The 15,084-nt window shown below is 46.0% G+C and overlaps 1 protein-coding gene across 1 annotated transcript; it reads right to left on the bottom strand.

Moving 5' to 3' along the window:
• Nucleotides 1-4,162: 4,162 nt before the first annotated feature.
• Nucleotides 4,163-13,414, bottom strand: LOC136516616 (pseudo histidine-containing phosphotransfer protein 5-like). Its single transcript, XM_066510056.1, has 6 exons — nucleotides 13,349-13,414; nucleotides 6,194-6,324; nucleotides 5,994-6,062; nucleotides 5,081-5,152; nucleotides 4,572-4,644; nucleotides 4,163-4,484 (listed from the first exon to the last, which is right to left on the bottom strand). The coding sequence occupies exons 1-6, from the start codon at nucleotides 13,397-13,399 to the stop codon at nucleotides 4,431-4,433; spliced, it is 450 nt and encodes a 149-aa protein (XP_066366153.1). The 5' UTR covers nucleotides 13,400-13,414; the 3' UTR covers nucleotides 4,163-4,430.
• Nucleotides 13,415-15,084: the final 1,670 nt, after the last annotated feature.

Here is a 15,084-nt window from a genome sequence, read left to right as displayed (position 1 = left end):
CTACTCACCACCTCATGATCTCATCTAGGTTCAATTTACAGTGGTCAGTGGACCATGTTTTACACAAAGTCATGTCGCTAGGTCAAGTGTTTGCTACAGATGCGTAAAAGCAAAACAATTATCAGAAAAAGTGTTCATACATTATCATATTTCATATGATAATGTCCTTTTAGATTCAAATGATTTGTGTATCTAAGTTTATGAAATATTCTAGCATCTGAGGGCGACATGTTGCTGCAATGAATATGTTGTTTGAACGACACAAGGAGGCTTGAGTTTTTGCCACCTCAAAGTTCAAGAATAATATTGCAGTAAAATCCAAGACAACGGTGGAGAATTAGAATAGTACCAAGAGATGCCTACTTTTTGCACAGACAAAAAAAAGTTGGACAAAGAAAATGACTTCAATAGTTTCTTTCAGCAGTTACGAACCATAAATCTCTCAGATCACTAGAGACTGGACCACATAGCAGAAGGGGTAAAACAGATTCACTCAACGATTGGTACAGCGAGTGCCCTTCACACCTCCAATCATCTTCACATCTTGATAAGAGAATCTGATGTGGGGTGAAATAACCAGAAAGCCTACTGATGGAACAGAAAAAAAAAGCAAATTCTAGTAGATCAAATTCATGACAATGAAGGTTGAAATGAACTAACAAAATTGTCTGAATGCAAGTTAAGCAGTTGCAACCGTCTCTGAATGATAAATCTGTTTATAAAAGATCCTATAAAATGTTTTCACTATACAACCCGACCGTGATATCACTTTCCCTTTATCAATGGAACATTCTCATGACAACATTCTTATAATAGTGTAGCAACCTCAACATACAATAGGTAATGAAATATCTCGGTAGAAATTGCATGAGCAAACAATAGTAGTTTAGTATTCACCGCGTTCCAAATTGTAAGTCGTCCTGTTTTTTCTAGTTACATAGCTTTTGCTATGCACCTTGATATATACTATGTCTAGATACTTCGTAAAAGCTATGTATCTAAAAAGGCCAGAATGGCTTACTAATTGGACTGGAGGGAGTTATATTTTCGTACATCACACTAAAGATTTGAAAAGTGCAACATCCATCTGCAGTGTTTCTAAAAAAAAACAGCAGCAGAAAAACCATTATGATACAGGCTTACACCAATGCTTCGTATCTATACCTAGAAATAGATGAAATATAGTGGCTTGATTTAGAGTATGTAACATGTCATTTATGGTGTGATCTGATATGAAACGTATTATTAATCATAATAAATGTGATAGAGTTTCATGGCCATCATACTGAAATATTGACACCATGCGGTAAACTGGTAATTGCTTGCTACCTATTGTACGTTAAAATAATAATCAGTCCACTATCCACACTTTGAGATAGTGCTAAGTTTTTATTTTGTTCATTTCAGTTTTCTGAAAATTGTAAGAGAATGGTTTCCCTGGACGTTTGGGCATTTCTTGAAATGTTAAGTGTTACTCACTTAATATAAGATTTTACTTGATGCATCCAATGAGCAGGATATCATAGATGGTGGACCACTGTCATATGATGAGATTCTCTGATCGTGGCCTGAAGTACCATATACATGGCACACATTGCATACATATCCTCCTGCGTACGTGTAACCAGTAGCGAGTCTATCACTCTATCTATAGAAAATTAGCAATGGCTTCTACCAGCTGAAGATTATAGGTATTCAGCATGCTCTTCATAGCACTATAGCAGGTTAGCAACCACAAATGCAACTTCCCATAACTTAAAAAACATCACTTAGTGTGATTGTGTGACATAAGCTTTTTACAGTCGAGGATTTGCACCACCCTCCAAAATGGCAAGAATCTCTAGTCTGTTTTGCCTTTGGGAGATCCTTGTGTTTTTCGTATATATAGTTGATTAAAACTTTTATAATATCATTCTATGGATATATACATTCAGCTTTAGTAAAAATATCTATAGATGCATTCAATTTTAGTAAAAAATCAAATGGTGACTGACTGTGTTTTAAACCTTTTCCATGTTTTTATTTTTCACCTGCCCCCTCTTTTCTTCATTACTGTACTTTGCCATTGTTATTATTTATTTACTATTTACTAATTCTGTTTCTTATGTTCCCTACTTATAAAAAAATGTTTAGATGGCCGATAAACTATATGGAAATGATCATATCTGCCATACAAATTGCAACAAGAGACAATATCCCATAGAAGAAATACAATCTGAACAGACATGCAAAAAGAATGAAATCTATGAGGATACAAAAAGTACAGGAGAAAAAAAGAAAAAGGGAAGAACACAATACCTTCCGTGACCTAGAAACAACGGTAAAACGACATTGTCTGAACATAGAGCGTAAGCATTCATATCTATCTTCATCCCATGGTATATGGTGTACTTCACCCCAGAATATATAAAACATATGAAAGAGTCATATAATGAAAGATCATACTTGGGCATACCAGAGCACAGATGCAAATATTGCAATGCAATATTTTGGTTTGAGAAGGGCAATAAAGATAAAAACAAGCATAATAGAAGGGACATTATATACTCCAATTGCTGTAAATATGGACAGATAAAAATACCACCGTTTAAGGACCCTCCAGAATTTCTTGCAAGATTACTTGACTACAAAGGAGATTCTTTAGCTAGACATTTTTTACAAAAAATAAGACAATATAATAGTTTATTTGCTTTTACTTCGATGGGCGGTAATATTGATAAAAATATAAACCAAGGAGAAGGCCCTTATGCATTTCGTGTAAATGGGCAGATACATCATCGCATTGGAGCGTTACTACCAAAACCAAATCAAATACCAAAGTTTGCTGAACTATACATCTTCGATACAAAAAATGAGATTCAAAACAGGATCCGAGCATTGAGCAAACAGGAACCCGAGGACAATGATATAGACCCTTATATAGTACAGGAGCTTAAAAACATGCTTGATGAACATAGGGAAAATTGGTCTCATACCATTGAAAGATCACCATCAGCCTGTTCGGTTGGCTGGTTCGAATCGTTGCTGGTTCGTGAAGAATTACTGCTGGTTAGTTTGTGTGAGAGAAAAATACTATTCCGGCCGGAAATTTACGATCGTTTACGACAAGCCACAGCCAAACGAACAGGCTGTGGAACTGTAAATGGGCCCCACAGTACTTGTAGCACGACTTCTCTCCCTTGGCGCATGACAGTGGGCAAAAGCATGAGAGAGAGAAAAAAAGATGGTAGCCGGTTCTATGCATGGGGGCAGGTTCTCTATAGAATCAGGCTCACAGTGTAAAAGACCTGGTCCTATGGTAGTACTAAATGTTTAAATGCATAGACACGCCTTGCATACACACTCTGCGGACACTCTTAAGTAGCTAACACATGCATGTCAAATGGATCAGAGGGCTACCACATTAATTTGTTATTACTATTTGTACTTGTATTTTCCCAACATCTAATGATCCTATGTTTGAGCATCTCTAAAAGCTTCTTAAAATTCACTAGGTAAATCAATGATTATGCTAACGGATAATGTAATAGAGAGCTCTATTTTAGTCTTATTCAATAATTTATATTAGCTCTCTAAAACTCAAAAGTAAGGCACGAGTAAGCGTGGAAGGCGCACAAATATATCTAGGAGTTGAGGAGATTTACCAATTGCTTATCTTTACAAAATAAGGTTAACCTACCAAACTCTTGGATGTTGTTATTCCTTTTCTAAACAAAATTCGAATTAGTTCAACTTTTTATCCATATGTTTTGGAATCTTGTAGTTTTCACCTTTTCTTTCACCTCATTCCAATATTCTTCAGGTTCCTCCGTTCCAAAGTCTCTTATATACTTTTTTTTTTGGGCAAAGAAAGCCTTATATTATCATTATGTTTATATGTTCTAGTTATAAGCTTAGTCACATGCTCGTCAGTCGTCACAAAGATCTCGATTGCATCCATCGAGTTACCGACACGGATGGTCGTGTCATGTCCTAGTCCAATCCATGTTAGTTCAGTAATGTCCATCAGGTCTTTGATTGCACCCATCGCAACACCAACATCGAGTCGGTATCAATGGCTACCGACAGTTCTGAGCACCAGCACATCACACAACATCGAGACACCGCAATCTGCGTGACAGAATGGACAAATTCAGGGCGAAAAGCAGAAGAGATCTCTTGATGCAAACATGCAAACTCCATCGAGTTTATTTGACCAAAATATAGAGGCAGGCATGGCACAGCACGTCTGCCAGATCACATCACTCTAGTCTAGGCTGTTCTTATTTGCCGGCCTAGGAGTCGGCAGCACCAGCTTAAGGGCCCAGATTTTGAAGCCTGTAGAGAACTCCCCCATAGCAAACGGGGAAATTTCTTATTCGTGGCCCGTCGTTACCCGCTAGCCCAGCGTAGTGGAGCACCCTGCACGTCACCACGCCAACAGCCGTTCTTTACATGCCTCTAGGCCTGGCTGCAGTCACAGCAGGGCCGGCTTGTCGCAGCACCTGCACGCAGGCGAGAATAGCAAGGTGATGAATGGTATGGTTCTCGACAGATGAAGCTGGGCGTGCTGGTTGGTCGAGAAAGATCACCTGGAAGTAGGATTCCAGCTTCTGCCTGAGGACTCCATGCTCCCTCTTCAAGTTCTGGAAGGACCTCATACAACTTCGAAAACAAAAGGCAGGTGTATCAGTAATGGCTGATTAACAAGTCTCGCTCAAAGCTAGTGCCCATCCCATCACAGACAAAAGGATAACCAGCCCGTGAAACTGTCAATAGCCAAGAAGGGCTGAACCGCCAAAGCCAATCCAAGTAGTCCTAACTGTTGAGGAGCAGTAGAGCATGTGTAGCATAGTACGGTCCACATGACATGACCAAAGCCATGCTGAAGCATTGGCTGTATTGGTGCTTTCTGCAAAGTGCCCATGGGTTGGGTGCTCAAATATCATATCAATGGGAACTAGAGCACTTTTACATGCCCTTTTTTTCAAGGGAGTGGGGAATTTGGCTTTAGCAGTCATCTTAAGATTGACGACCCAAAGTTACCAATTCAAAGACCAAAAAGAAAATCATCATGCAGATTAGAGTGGGAGGGAGATACCCTTCAGCATTCTCGTCTCCACAGATATTCCTGAATGACGTGCACTCGTTCTTCATCCTAGAAGCACCAATGCTGTCACCGGTAGTGTTATGTTAGGCATGAATAGATCATACAAAGACATGAAGTTGTTACAGTGTAAACACATTGTCAAAATGTCCATGAAATCACACATTCACATGATATAAGCTGTGACAGTAATATCACGATATCTTCTATACAACGTTGATATATGCATGAACACACCTTTAAGTTTGCAAGGACGTACATATTTAGGACGGGACTGGTCAAACTGATATTTGCCTCTGCATTAGCAGATCTACTCAAAACAAAATATGCTTATAAGTTTCTGAGTATCGTTACCTACCATTTTACCAGGCTATGCATTTCAAATCAACCAAAAATATTTAAGCGTCCAGGCAAATGTAATAAGTAACAGATGGGGACGAAGACTTGTTCAGGTTCTTCGCCTACCCAGGCTATATAAAGGGTAGAAAAATTAAGCTGTTTTATAATCCAGTTTAGTTTTGTCTTCCGTGTTGGTTTCTTGGCAAAATAAATTAGGTTTGATGATAAATTAGTTGAACACTTGTTAATATTTTAGAATTAACAGTATCTGTAACACATGAACAAGAACAACAGTACAAAACCTAAACATTATCATTTCCAACCCATGAAAACGACCTGGGTAGATGTGGCTCTCCTCCACCTGGCAGTGTTTTTCAAATATCAGTTGTTAGAGAAAGTGTGATATCTCTCCCCCACCAACGAGGTGACCAACATTCATAACGAACTTGCCTAAAGGGCAAACAAGTTCAAACAACCTCTAAAGTCCATCGTCAATAGTTCTGTCGTATAGCCATGCATGATATATGCAGTCAAACAAACACAGAAGCAACTATATGGATAGACCAACCTAGAACAGCTTCCTTTTAATTGCTGCATGTTTACATCCCATCTGCTGAAATCTCTTGGGTTCTTCTCCCTGCACAGTGTTGTTAGATTACCAACAAAACTTAATGTCACTGAACATGTAAACAGAACAAAGTGTTGTCCTAGTTTATGACATCGCAGCTCTCCTGCGCGTTCAAGAAAAAAGACATCGCCAACACTTACATAGCTTGCTCAATATTTGTCATTAGCCTGGTTGAGTTCTCGAAGAACAAAGAAACAACTTCTTCTGTAAAATTAGGGCTTGCTTCATCCTGCAAGTACTCAATCTGACAAAATTGCTCATCCAAGTATCCCTGTCATTACAATATGGAAAATCAGCAAACATTTTAACAGCACATATTAAAGTAAGGTAGATAGCAGAATTTGATAATAAAACCAATGTGGCCGTGAAGACCTTAGCATCAGTTTGCCTAGTAAAGGTCCACACTAACATTTAGTGGAATTCTAAATTCTATATAAATAACGTTGACACACTTAATTCAACATTTTTTGTTTCAGGTTCTTAGCTTTCTGTCAACTAATATGAAATGATGCAAACAATTTCCCCAAAAACACTCTATTGTACTCCCTGCTCAATGCTGAACAGAAGATATCACAGAGTAACTATAGATAGTGATAGAAGCCTAACAGGCTGAGATGTTATACATAAAATGGCTGTGTTACAAGAGGGTTACATATATAGCCTAGGATACAGAGGTGCCCAAGGGGCCAGACCCGAAGGGGCCAGTTTAGACTAGAGTGATAGATTACAGAGGAGCCCAAAGGGCCAAGCCAGCCTGGAGGAGGTGGCGCATTCATATGTAGAGTAGAAGCATTCACATAGAAACTGGATATTCTAACACACCCCCCCCCCCGCAGTCGGAACGTCGCTAGGACGAATGTTAAGACTGGAGCGAAACTCTAGGAAAACAGAGGAAGGGAGCCCCTTGGTGAAGACATCGGCGAATTGCGACGTGGTGGGAACGTGGAGCACACGGACAGCCCCAATGGCGACCCGTTCCCGGACGAAGTGGAGGTCGATTTCCACGTGCTTGGTTCGCTGATGTTGGACGGGGTTGGTGGAGAGGTAGACGGCGCTGACGTTGTCGCAGTAGACGAGGCAGGCGGACTACAGCGGCTGATGCAGCTCCTGCAGTAGTTGCCGTAGCCAGGAGGCCTCGGCGACACCATTGGCGACAGCCCGATACTCGGCCTCGGCGCTGGACCGAGAAACGGTGTGCTGTCGCTTAGAAGACCAGGAGACGAGGCTGCCTCCAAGGAAGACAGCGTAGCCGGAGGTGGAGCGGCGAGTGTCTGGGCAGCCGGCCCAGTCGGCGTCCGTGTACACAATAAGTTGAGTAGGGGATGATCGAGGAATGACCAGGCCATAATCCAGAGTGCCCTTGTCGACGAAATATGGTCGGCAGTCTACCTAGGGGTATGCCCAAGGTAGTAGATTGTCGGCAGACAGATGCGCAAGCCACAAACAAGACGGTGACGCAAGACAGGCACGAAGTTTTATCCAGGTTCGGCCGCCCAGAAGGCGTAATACCTACATCCAGCGTCTGATTTATATTGCTGTATGTCAATAAGAGATGTTTTTTAGAGGGGTCCCCTGCCCGCCTTATATAGTCCGGAAGGCAGGGTTACAGATCTGGAAACTAATCCTAGCCAGTTACAATTGCCATACATGGCCGGATAAGGATTCCTATTCTAACCAACCAGGATCTTGCTTGGTCGTCAAATCTGTTTTGACTCCTTACGTGGGACTCCGAACAGGTTGGCCGGGCCGCGCGTCGTCTTTTGGTGGACCGAACCCACTGATCCGGGCCGGCCCAAGCCTAGCCGTAAGGGTATAGGGGCTAATACCCCCACAGCTAGTCCCCGAGCACCATGTATTATGCTGCGACACGCCATTTTAACCTTCTCCGACAAGTAAGGCTCGAGTCCTCGACATCTCTGACCACCGTCGTCGCCGGAGAAATAGGTTGTCCGAAGAATGTATGGTGCTCTTAAGAAAAAAGAAAAAGATTTCTGTCCTGGGAAATGTGCCCACTTGTATTTCTGAAAAGAAATGTAAGTGGTCTTGAAGCGTAGCGTCCTTGAACATCAGAGGCGTAGGGGTCGAAAAACAGACACATTCACCGCAAGGTGAAGTGTGCCCACTTAGTCCCCGAGCCTGGTAGTAGGTGACGTAGTCACGTGGTGCCAGGGTCTAAATAGAATTCCTAGTTAAGTTGAAAACCCAATTGTTGTACAGACAATACGAGATGCACCGGCAGGTGCATCGTACCGATGTAGTCCCCGAGCTTGCTGGAAGGCGAAGTATGAGCCTTGTAACAAGGTATAAATAAATGTCTCTCAACTGTATGTGAGTATAAATCACATGTAGCCGAGAAGAACCATTTTCCAAGCAGTGGTCGGGATAGTCCCCGAGCACTTTAGTAATCCTTTCAATCATTCAAAGCATAGCGGTCGATTAAATAAACACATTCACCGCAAGGTGAAGTGTACCCACTTAGTCCCCGAGCCTGGTAGTAGGTGACGCAGGCACGTGGTGCTAGGGTCTAAAAAAGAATTTCTACTGAAGTTAAGAATCCAATCGTCGTGCAAGCAAAAAGAGATGCACCGGCAGGTGCATCGTACCGATGTAGTCCCCGAGCTTGCTGGAAGACGAAGTAGGAGCCTTGTGGTAAGGTCTAAATAAATGTCTCTCAACTGTATGTGAGTACAAATCATATATAGCCGAGGAGAACCATTCTCCGAGCAGTGGTCGGGACAGTCCCCGAGCACATTAGTAGTCGGAGAAGTCCCCGAGCACGGTAGTGGTCGGAGCAATCCCCGAGCACAGAAGTGGTCTGGACAGTCCCCGAACACGGCAGTGGTCCAGGCTGTCCCCGAGAACGACAGTGGTCTGGGTAGTCCCCGAGCATTGTAGTAGTCCGATTCATCCTTGAGCACAAGACATACAGCGAAAATACGAACGCCGCTTTTATTATTATTATTATTATTTTTTGGTGTATTTATTTATCTCCTTTCTCTGTCAAGTCCAGTCTGACACGTCTGGTCAAAAAGGCAGACGGGTATAGTGCGGCACCCTGTCTTCTTGCTCTTTTCTGGCAAACAGTCGCTTGGCACCTGTATGGAGATGCGTCAGTGTGGGCCCTCTTACACTATCAACGAAGAGGCGCGTACACTGGTAACGAAGGGGCGCGTTTATTGGCGTAGATCTCGAGGTTGTGTGAACAACTGTCTACGGCGCGTGCGCACGTCTCCTAAGAATCTCGGGCGGACGAAACGACGGAGCTCTTTGTTATTTATAATATAGATCTGGTAAGTTACTTTTACCGATCCCCATTGTCATTCGCCGCCGCAATCTTCTTCTTCCTCTCGCCGAACCCTATTCCTCCGAAAATCATCACCAATCCCCCCGCCACCGCATCCACCCCCTTAGTAAGGACAGATTAATGCCGAAGAGAGACGCCCAGAAGAAAGGCGGAGTCATGGTGAAGGAGTGGTGGAAGTCAAGGAGCAATGAGCAGACCATCGAAGACCTCGTCACCATGGGAGTGCTCCACAACAAGGCACTCGTAGGATGGCGTGCGCCGGAAGGAGAATGCTTCCCCGATCCACAACCAGGTGAGATTGTGGTTTTCGAGGATTTCTTCAAACGGGGTTTTGGGGTTCCAGTGCACCTTTTCCTTCAGGGTCTCTGCTTGTATTACGAGATTGGGATTTGCAATCTGCATCCCAACTCGATTCTTCTTGTCTCCACCTTCATCCATCTCTGCGAGGCCTATGGTGGCTTCCAGCCTCATTTCAACCTCTTTCGCCACCTATTCTGTCTGCGGAAGAAAGGGAGTGGCGGCTCGAAGATAGCCGGAGGCGTCTACCTCAATCTGCGTGACGGTATGAAGGCCCAGTACTTGCACTGCCCATGGAACACCTCGCTGGACGAATGGTACAAGAAGTGGTTCTACATTCGCGAAGAGCCGAACACAATCACCCTGTGCGACGTGGGGTTGATTCCGGAGAAGAAGAACAGCTGGTCGGAGAAGCCCGAGAACTTGGAGCAGATCGCAGAACTTCTCGGGATGATCCCGTGGGGAAAGCTGGATGGTCCAAGCGTGGTCGGGAACTTCATCAGCCGAAGGATCCAGCCCTGCCAGAAGAGGGTACATCCTGGCTTCGAGTACCAGGGAAGCGCAGATCCAACGAGGACCAGGAAAGAGGCGCTCGACAAGATAGAAATCAAGGCCAGGATTAGGGAGCTATTCAACCTGGCCGATCCCAATTATGTCAGGTTAAACGACATCGAGCACGCCTTCAAGCTGGCCCGACCTCCTCCAAAGGTAAATGATACTTCCTTGTACCTGTAGAATCATGTTGTAACAAGAAATTGACTGTTGTCTCTTCTATGTTTCTCAGAGTAATGGTCGTGACCGGGCAGCAGTGTTCGTGTCTCCGCCCCCTGGTGTGGACTGGCCGCAAGTTGCCGACCCAGCCACCCAGACCAGCGCCAGGACCGAAGACGTCCACTGGGCGGCACTCGAGGTTGCGGAGGATGCATCGACCAGAGCTGCTGGCAAGCGGCCGGCTGCCAACAAACGGAGCCAAGCCATCTTCCCCCTTTCAGACGACGAAGCAGAGGATGTTGACATCTTCCGGCTCGTCCCTCGAAAGAGGAGACAAATGAGGTCGACGGAGCAGGGTGGCTCCTCTGTGCCAGCAGTGATCGCATCACCGACCACTGCAACACAGAGGACAAGCGGGGGAAATGTCGAGCATCAAACCCCGGCGCCAGTACCGGTCATCGAAAAAGACCCGGTGGAACCCGCCGAGCACGTGGAGCAGGCGCGATCGAAGAGACGCTCCTTCGCCACGTCATTCCGTGCTTCCAAGCTGTAAGTATCTGTAATTTTGATGTAAGCTTATAATTTGTATTGAATACTATTGTCTTTTAAACTTTTCCCTGGTGTATCAGGTCGGCGTCCACTGAAAATCTCGACCAGCTAGCCGGGTGCGGCATGGCTTCGCCAGTACTGGCAGAGAAAACTGCTCAGCAGCCGGTTGTGGAGGAACCTGTAGAAGAAATTCCGCCGGAACCTCAGCAGACGAGCGACCAGACGCTAGTCCCCGAGCAGCTGGTCGAGAAGACAGCCGAGCAAAGTACAAGTGCTCCGAGCACGAACCCTGTTGAAGCAGGTACCTTGGCGCCAAGGGAACCAGTCCAAGCCAAGGAGCAACAACCGGGGTTGGGACAGAGCACGCTAGCCGATGCTACGGCTCGTGGGAAAGCCATAGTGGTCGCGGAGACTGCAGACTCCAGACCAGCGCCGCCCCCTGAACAAGAGGCCGAAGAGGACGAAGTAGAAGAAATCCTGGGCCGTCCTCAAGATAAACAACAACATGTATGTGTCGCGCTGGCGGAACGACGAGTGGGTTATGCACGAAGAAATCCCAGAAGTCGAAGAGACCCTAAAAGTTGAACGGGCGGCAAAGCGTCTGGTAACAGAAGTCCAGGTATGTTTGGCTTGACCACTTGACCCTGTTATGTAGTCGAACTGTCTGACTTAGCTTGTTTATATGCAGGACTTGATGAAGACCGCGAAGTACCGAAAGAGGTGCTTCGACCAGATTGAGGGAATCACGGCGAACAATAAAGAACTGGCGGCCGAGGTGGAACACTGGCGCCGCCAACTTGAAGCCGCCGACCAGGAGAGGACAGAGCTAGAGGCACAGAACCAAAACCTAGTCGGCCAGCTCAATAACAAAGAGCGGAAAAAAACAAGTAAGTTGTCATTTTATCACAGCAAGTGAGTGACACGTGTTGTTGCGTTGTTGGTAGTGACAGCCGTAATGCAGGCTTAGAAGTTGAAGTTACCCGCCTCCTAGAGGAGAATAGCCGCGTGACCGCAAAGTGTGGTCGTCTGAAGGAGGACAACGAGAAACTGGCACGCAACCAGTCTCAACTCCAGGACCACACCACCAAAATGAAGGAGGAATTGAAAAGTAAGTATTCCAAACCACCTTTCTTATTCTGTTTCCCGCCTTGTCTTGTCGTGCCATTACATTTGATGTCTTGTACGGTGTTCAGTTTTAAAAGTCAATGCCAAGAGGCATCTAGAGGCCGTGATCAAAGAGCGTGACGGCTGGAAAGCACGATGCCTCGAGGCCACTGAGGATCGGGACACATGGAAAAACCGGTGCCAAGAAATGGCAACTGGCATTGCGCCCGTCCTCGACCTTATCGACCCGGCGCTCACAGAGGAAGAGCCAAGGACGCCCCAGCTCGGACTGGTCGAGAGATGCAGACAAGCATGGGGATGGTTCCAAGAGTTCGTGAAGGAGGCGGGTGAGTACACGGGTGCCCATGTGCTAAGCATGGTGCGTGCCCACTACCCCCTGATCGATCTCAAGCGCCTGGAGGCTGGATACCCGAAAGAGGTAAACCCAGACAAGGCGGAGGAGCTTCAGATGGCCCAGCTGGACCTGTCGTCAAAGATAATTGGCGACATTAACCTGTGTGGAGGTGGGACAGCACCTGTACAGGGAACACCATCGACAAGTCAGCTGAAAACGCCATCAGTTGCAAGCCAACCGACGAAGCCTGCGGTCTCAACCAGCCAGGCATCGGCAGGGCCATCCCCTTCAGCTCGACTAGCACAAGAGTCCCCGAGACCCGAGTAGGATATCGGAAGCAGCGAGCAGGAGGTGCCGTGTGCCCCGACCAGCCAATGTAATAGGCTTAGAGCTGTAGAAGGAGAGAATAGTTGTGTTATTGTAAACTTGGGCCTCTTCAGGCAAACTTGTAATAACGTAACTGTATATCAATATAAGCTTGTTTGCTTTGTATAAAACGTTTTTAAGCTTGAAACTTATGTTGGTGTAACTAAGTGAGAACATGTTAACGTTCTGTTTAGTTGTACCATTTTGCTTGACACATCATCTCGAAAAGTTTGTGCGGCCCTAGTTTAGCATGTGGTCGGAGTGTGAGGTGCATGACCTATGCACACGTAGACACGGACAAGTCAAACCAAGGGGGACCTGCCGATCACCCGTAACGTAGAGAGCGGATCCCATGCACGTGTTCGGAGGAACCGGAGACAGGGCCTGCTCCGAAAACCGTAGGAGTGGTGGTCAGCTTTTCCTGGCTAAGTTAGAATAACCATAAAATTTGAAGTGACACATTAGAGTGGTCGGAGAAATCATAATAGCTTTATTGAAGTAAATCGAGAGTACAAGAGGGGTACATATCTCAGTAGTTAAGCATAGAAACGTCTAAGCTTATCGATGTGCCACGAGTTTGGTACGTCAGTACCATCCAGGTGAGCTAACCTGTAAGACGTTGGTCGTGTGACCTCCTTGATCATGAAAGGACCCTCCCATGGGGTTGCGAGTTTATGGACACCAGCCTGGTTCGTCTTCCACTTCAGGACCAGGTCCCCGACCACGAAGAACCGCTCTTTAACGTTCTTGTTGTAGTACCTGCGCAAAACAGCAAGGTATTTGGCCGTACGTACGCAAGAATCTAGCCGCTTCTCTTCTGCGCTGTTCACTTCTAGTTCCCGTACTTCATTGACCCTTCCTTCGTCGAAGTTCTCTACCCGTGCTGATCTGAAAGCTATATCTGCTAGAAGGACTGCCTCAGCGCCGTAAACCATAAAGTACGGTGAGACACCGGTGTTACGACTGGGCTAAGTTCTGAGGCCCTAGACCACGGCTGGTAACTCTTTGAGCCATCTTTCGGGAGCTTTGTCATTTTCTCTGTACATCCTCTTCTTCAGTGCATCTAAGATCATGCCATTGGCCCGCTCGACTTGTCCATTAGCTTTAGGGTGCGCCACCGAGACGTATTTTACTATTATGCTCCTTTCATCGCAGAAGTCCCAAAAAGCGTTCCCGGTGAACTGAGTACCCAGATCAGTGATGATGCTGTTGGGTATGCCGAAATGGTGGATGACCTGGTCGAGGAACATGACAGCCTTTTCTGAGGATGCCTGTACCAGAGGCATGTATTCTATCCACTTAGAAAATTTATCGATCAGCACGAAGACGCATGTAAATTTCCCTGGAGCCGGTTTGAAGGGCCTGATCATATCCAGTCCCCAACATGCGAAGGGCCAAGAGGCTGGTATTGTCTGGATCTCATGTGTTGGTACGTGGATCCTCTTGGCGAAGAACTAACAACCCTCACAGTGGCGGACTAGCTTCTCTGCGTCGGCTACTGCTGACGGCCAATAGAACCTTGCTCGAAAAGCCTTGCTGACCAGCGTTCTTGAGGCCGCGTGGTTGCCGCAGAAGCCAGAGTGGATGTGGTCCAGGAGATGTTCGCCGTCCTCCTGGGTTATACACTTCATCAAGATTTCCTCCTTTGCGTTCTTGCGCCATAGCTTGCCATCGACGAGCAGATACTGCTTACTGCGACGCATCAGGCGCTCGTTCTCTGTCCGATCAGCGTAACCGCTGCCATCTGTTAAGTACTTGATGAAAGGTATTCTCTAGTCGGGCTCATGGGTGGTCGGAAAGGGCTCGGCGGCGCTTGACGCCGGAACCGTAGCCACCAATTGCTGGTCTGGAAGCTTGTTTGGCGTGGAATCTTCCTCTTCGATGGAAGGCGTGAGCAGGTCTTGGACGAATACGCCATGTGGGATTTTTGCTTGGGATGATCCTAACTTTGACAGTGCATCCGCTGCTTGATTCTTGTCCCGGACCACGTGTATGTACTCGATGCCATAGAACCTGCCTTCCAGCTTTCTGATCAATTTGTAGTATGCGTCCATCTTCTCGCTGGTTGTGTCCCAGTCCTTGTTGAGTTGGTTGATGACCAGAGCAGAGTCTCCGTAGACGTAGAGACGTTTAACGCCGAGCTCAACCGCAATGCGCAAACCATGTAGGCATGCTTCGTACTCGGCGGCATTATTAGATGCTGGGAAATAAATCCTGAGAACGTAACGGAGCTGCTCCTTGGATGGTGATATGAAAAGGACTCCTGCTCCTGCACCGTCGATGTTGAGAGAGCCGTCGAAGTACATTGTCCAATACTCGTCGGTTCCGGTAGAGGCAGGCGTGCT

Source organism: Miscanthus floridulus, chromosome 17 (assembly GCF_019320115.1).
Source record: "Miscanthus floridulus cultivar M001 chromosome 17, ASM1932011v1, whole genome shotgun sequence".
Lineage (NCBI taxonomy): Eukaryota > Viridiplantae > Streptophyta > Magnoliopsida > Poales > Poaceae > Miscanthus > Miscanthus floridulus.
Note: the sequence above shows the minus strand (reverse complement) of the source record. Positions and strands in the feature narration are given on the sequence as shown.

What these genes read in the sequence shown, in the direction of transcription:
- LOC136516616 (XM_066510056.1), bottom strand. Translation starts at nt 13,399, where the DNA reads ATGGGAGGGTCCTTTCATGATCAAGGAGGTCACACGACCAACGTCTTA. An exon ending in TTAAAAGGAAGCTGTTCTAG is followed by an intron (nt 5,153 to 5,993) that starts GTTGGTCTATCC and finishes TACCGGTGACAG; the next exon opens with CATTGGTGCTTCTAGGATGA. An exon ending in GGAGACGAGAATGCTGAAGG is followed by an intron (nt 4,645 to 5,080) that starts GTATCTCCCTCC and finishes TTGTTTTCGAAG; the next exon opens with TTGTATGAGGTCCTTCCAGA.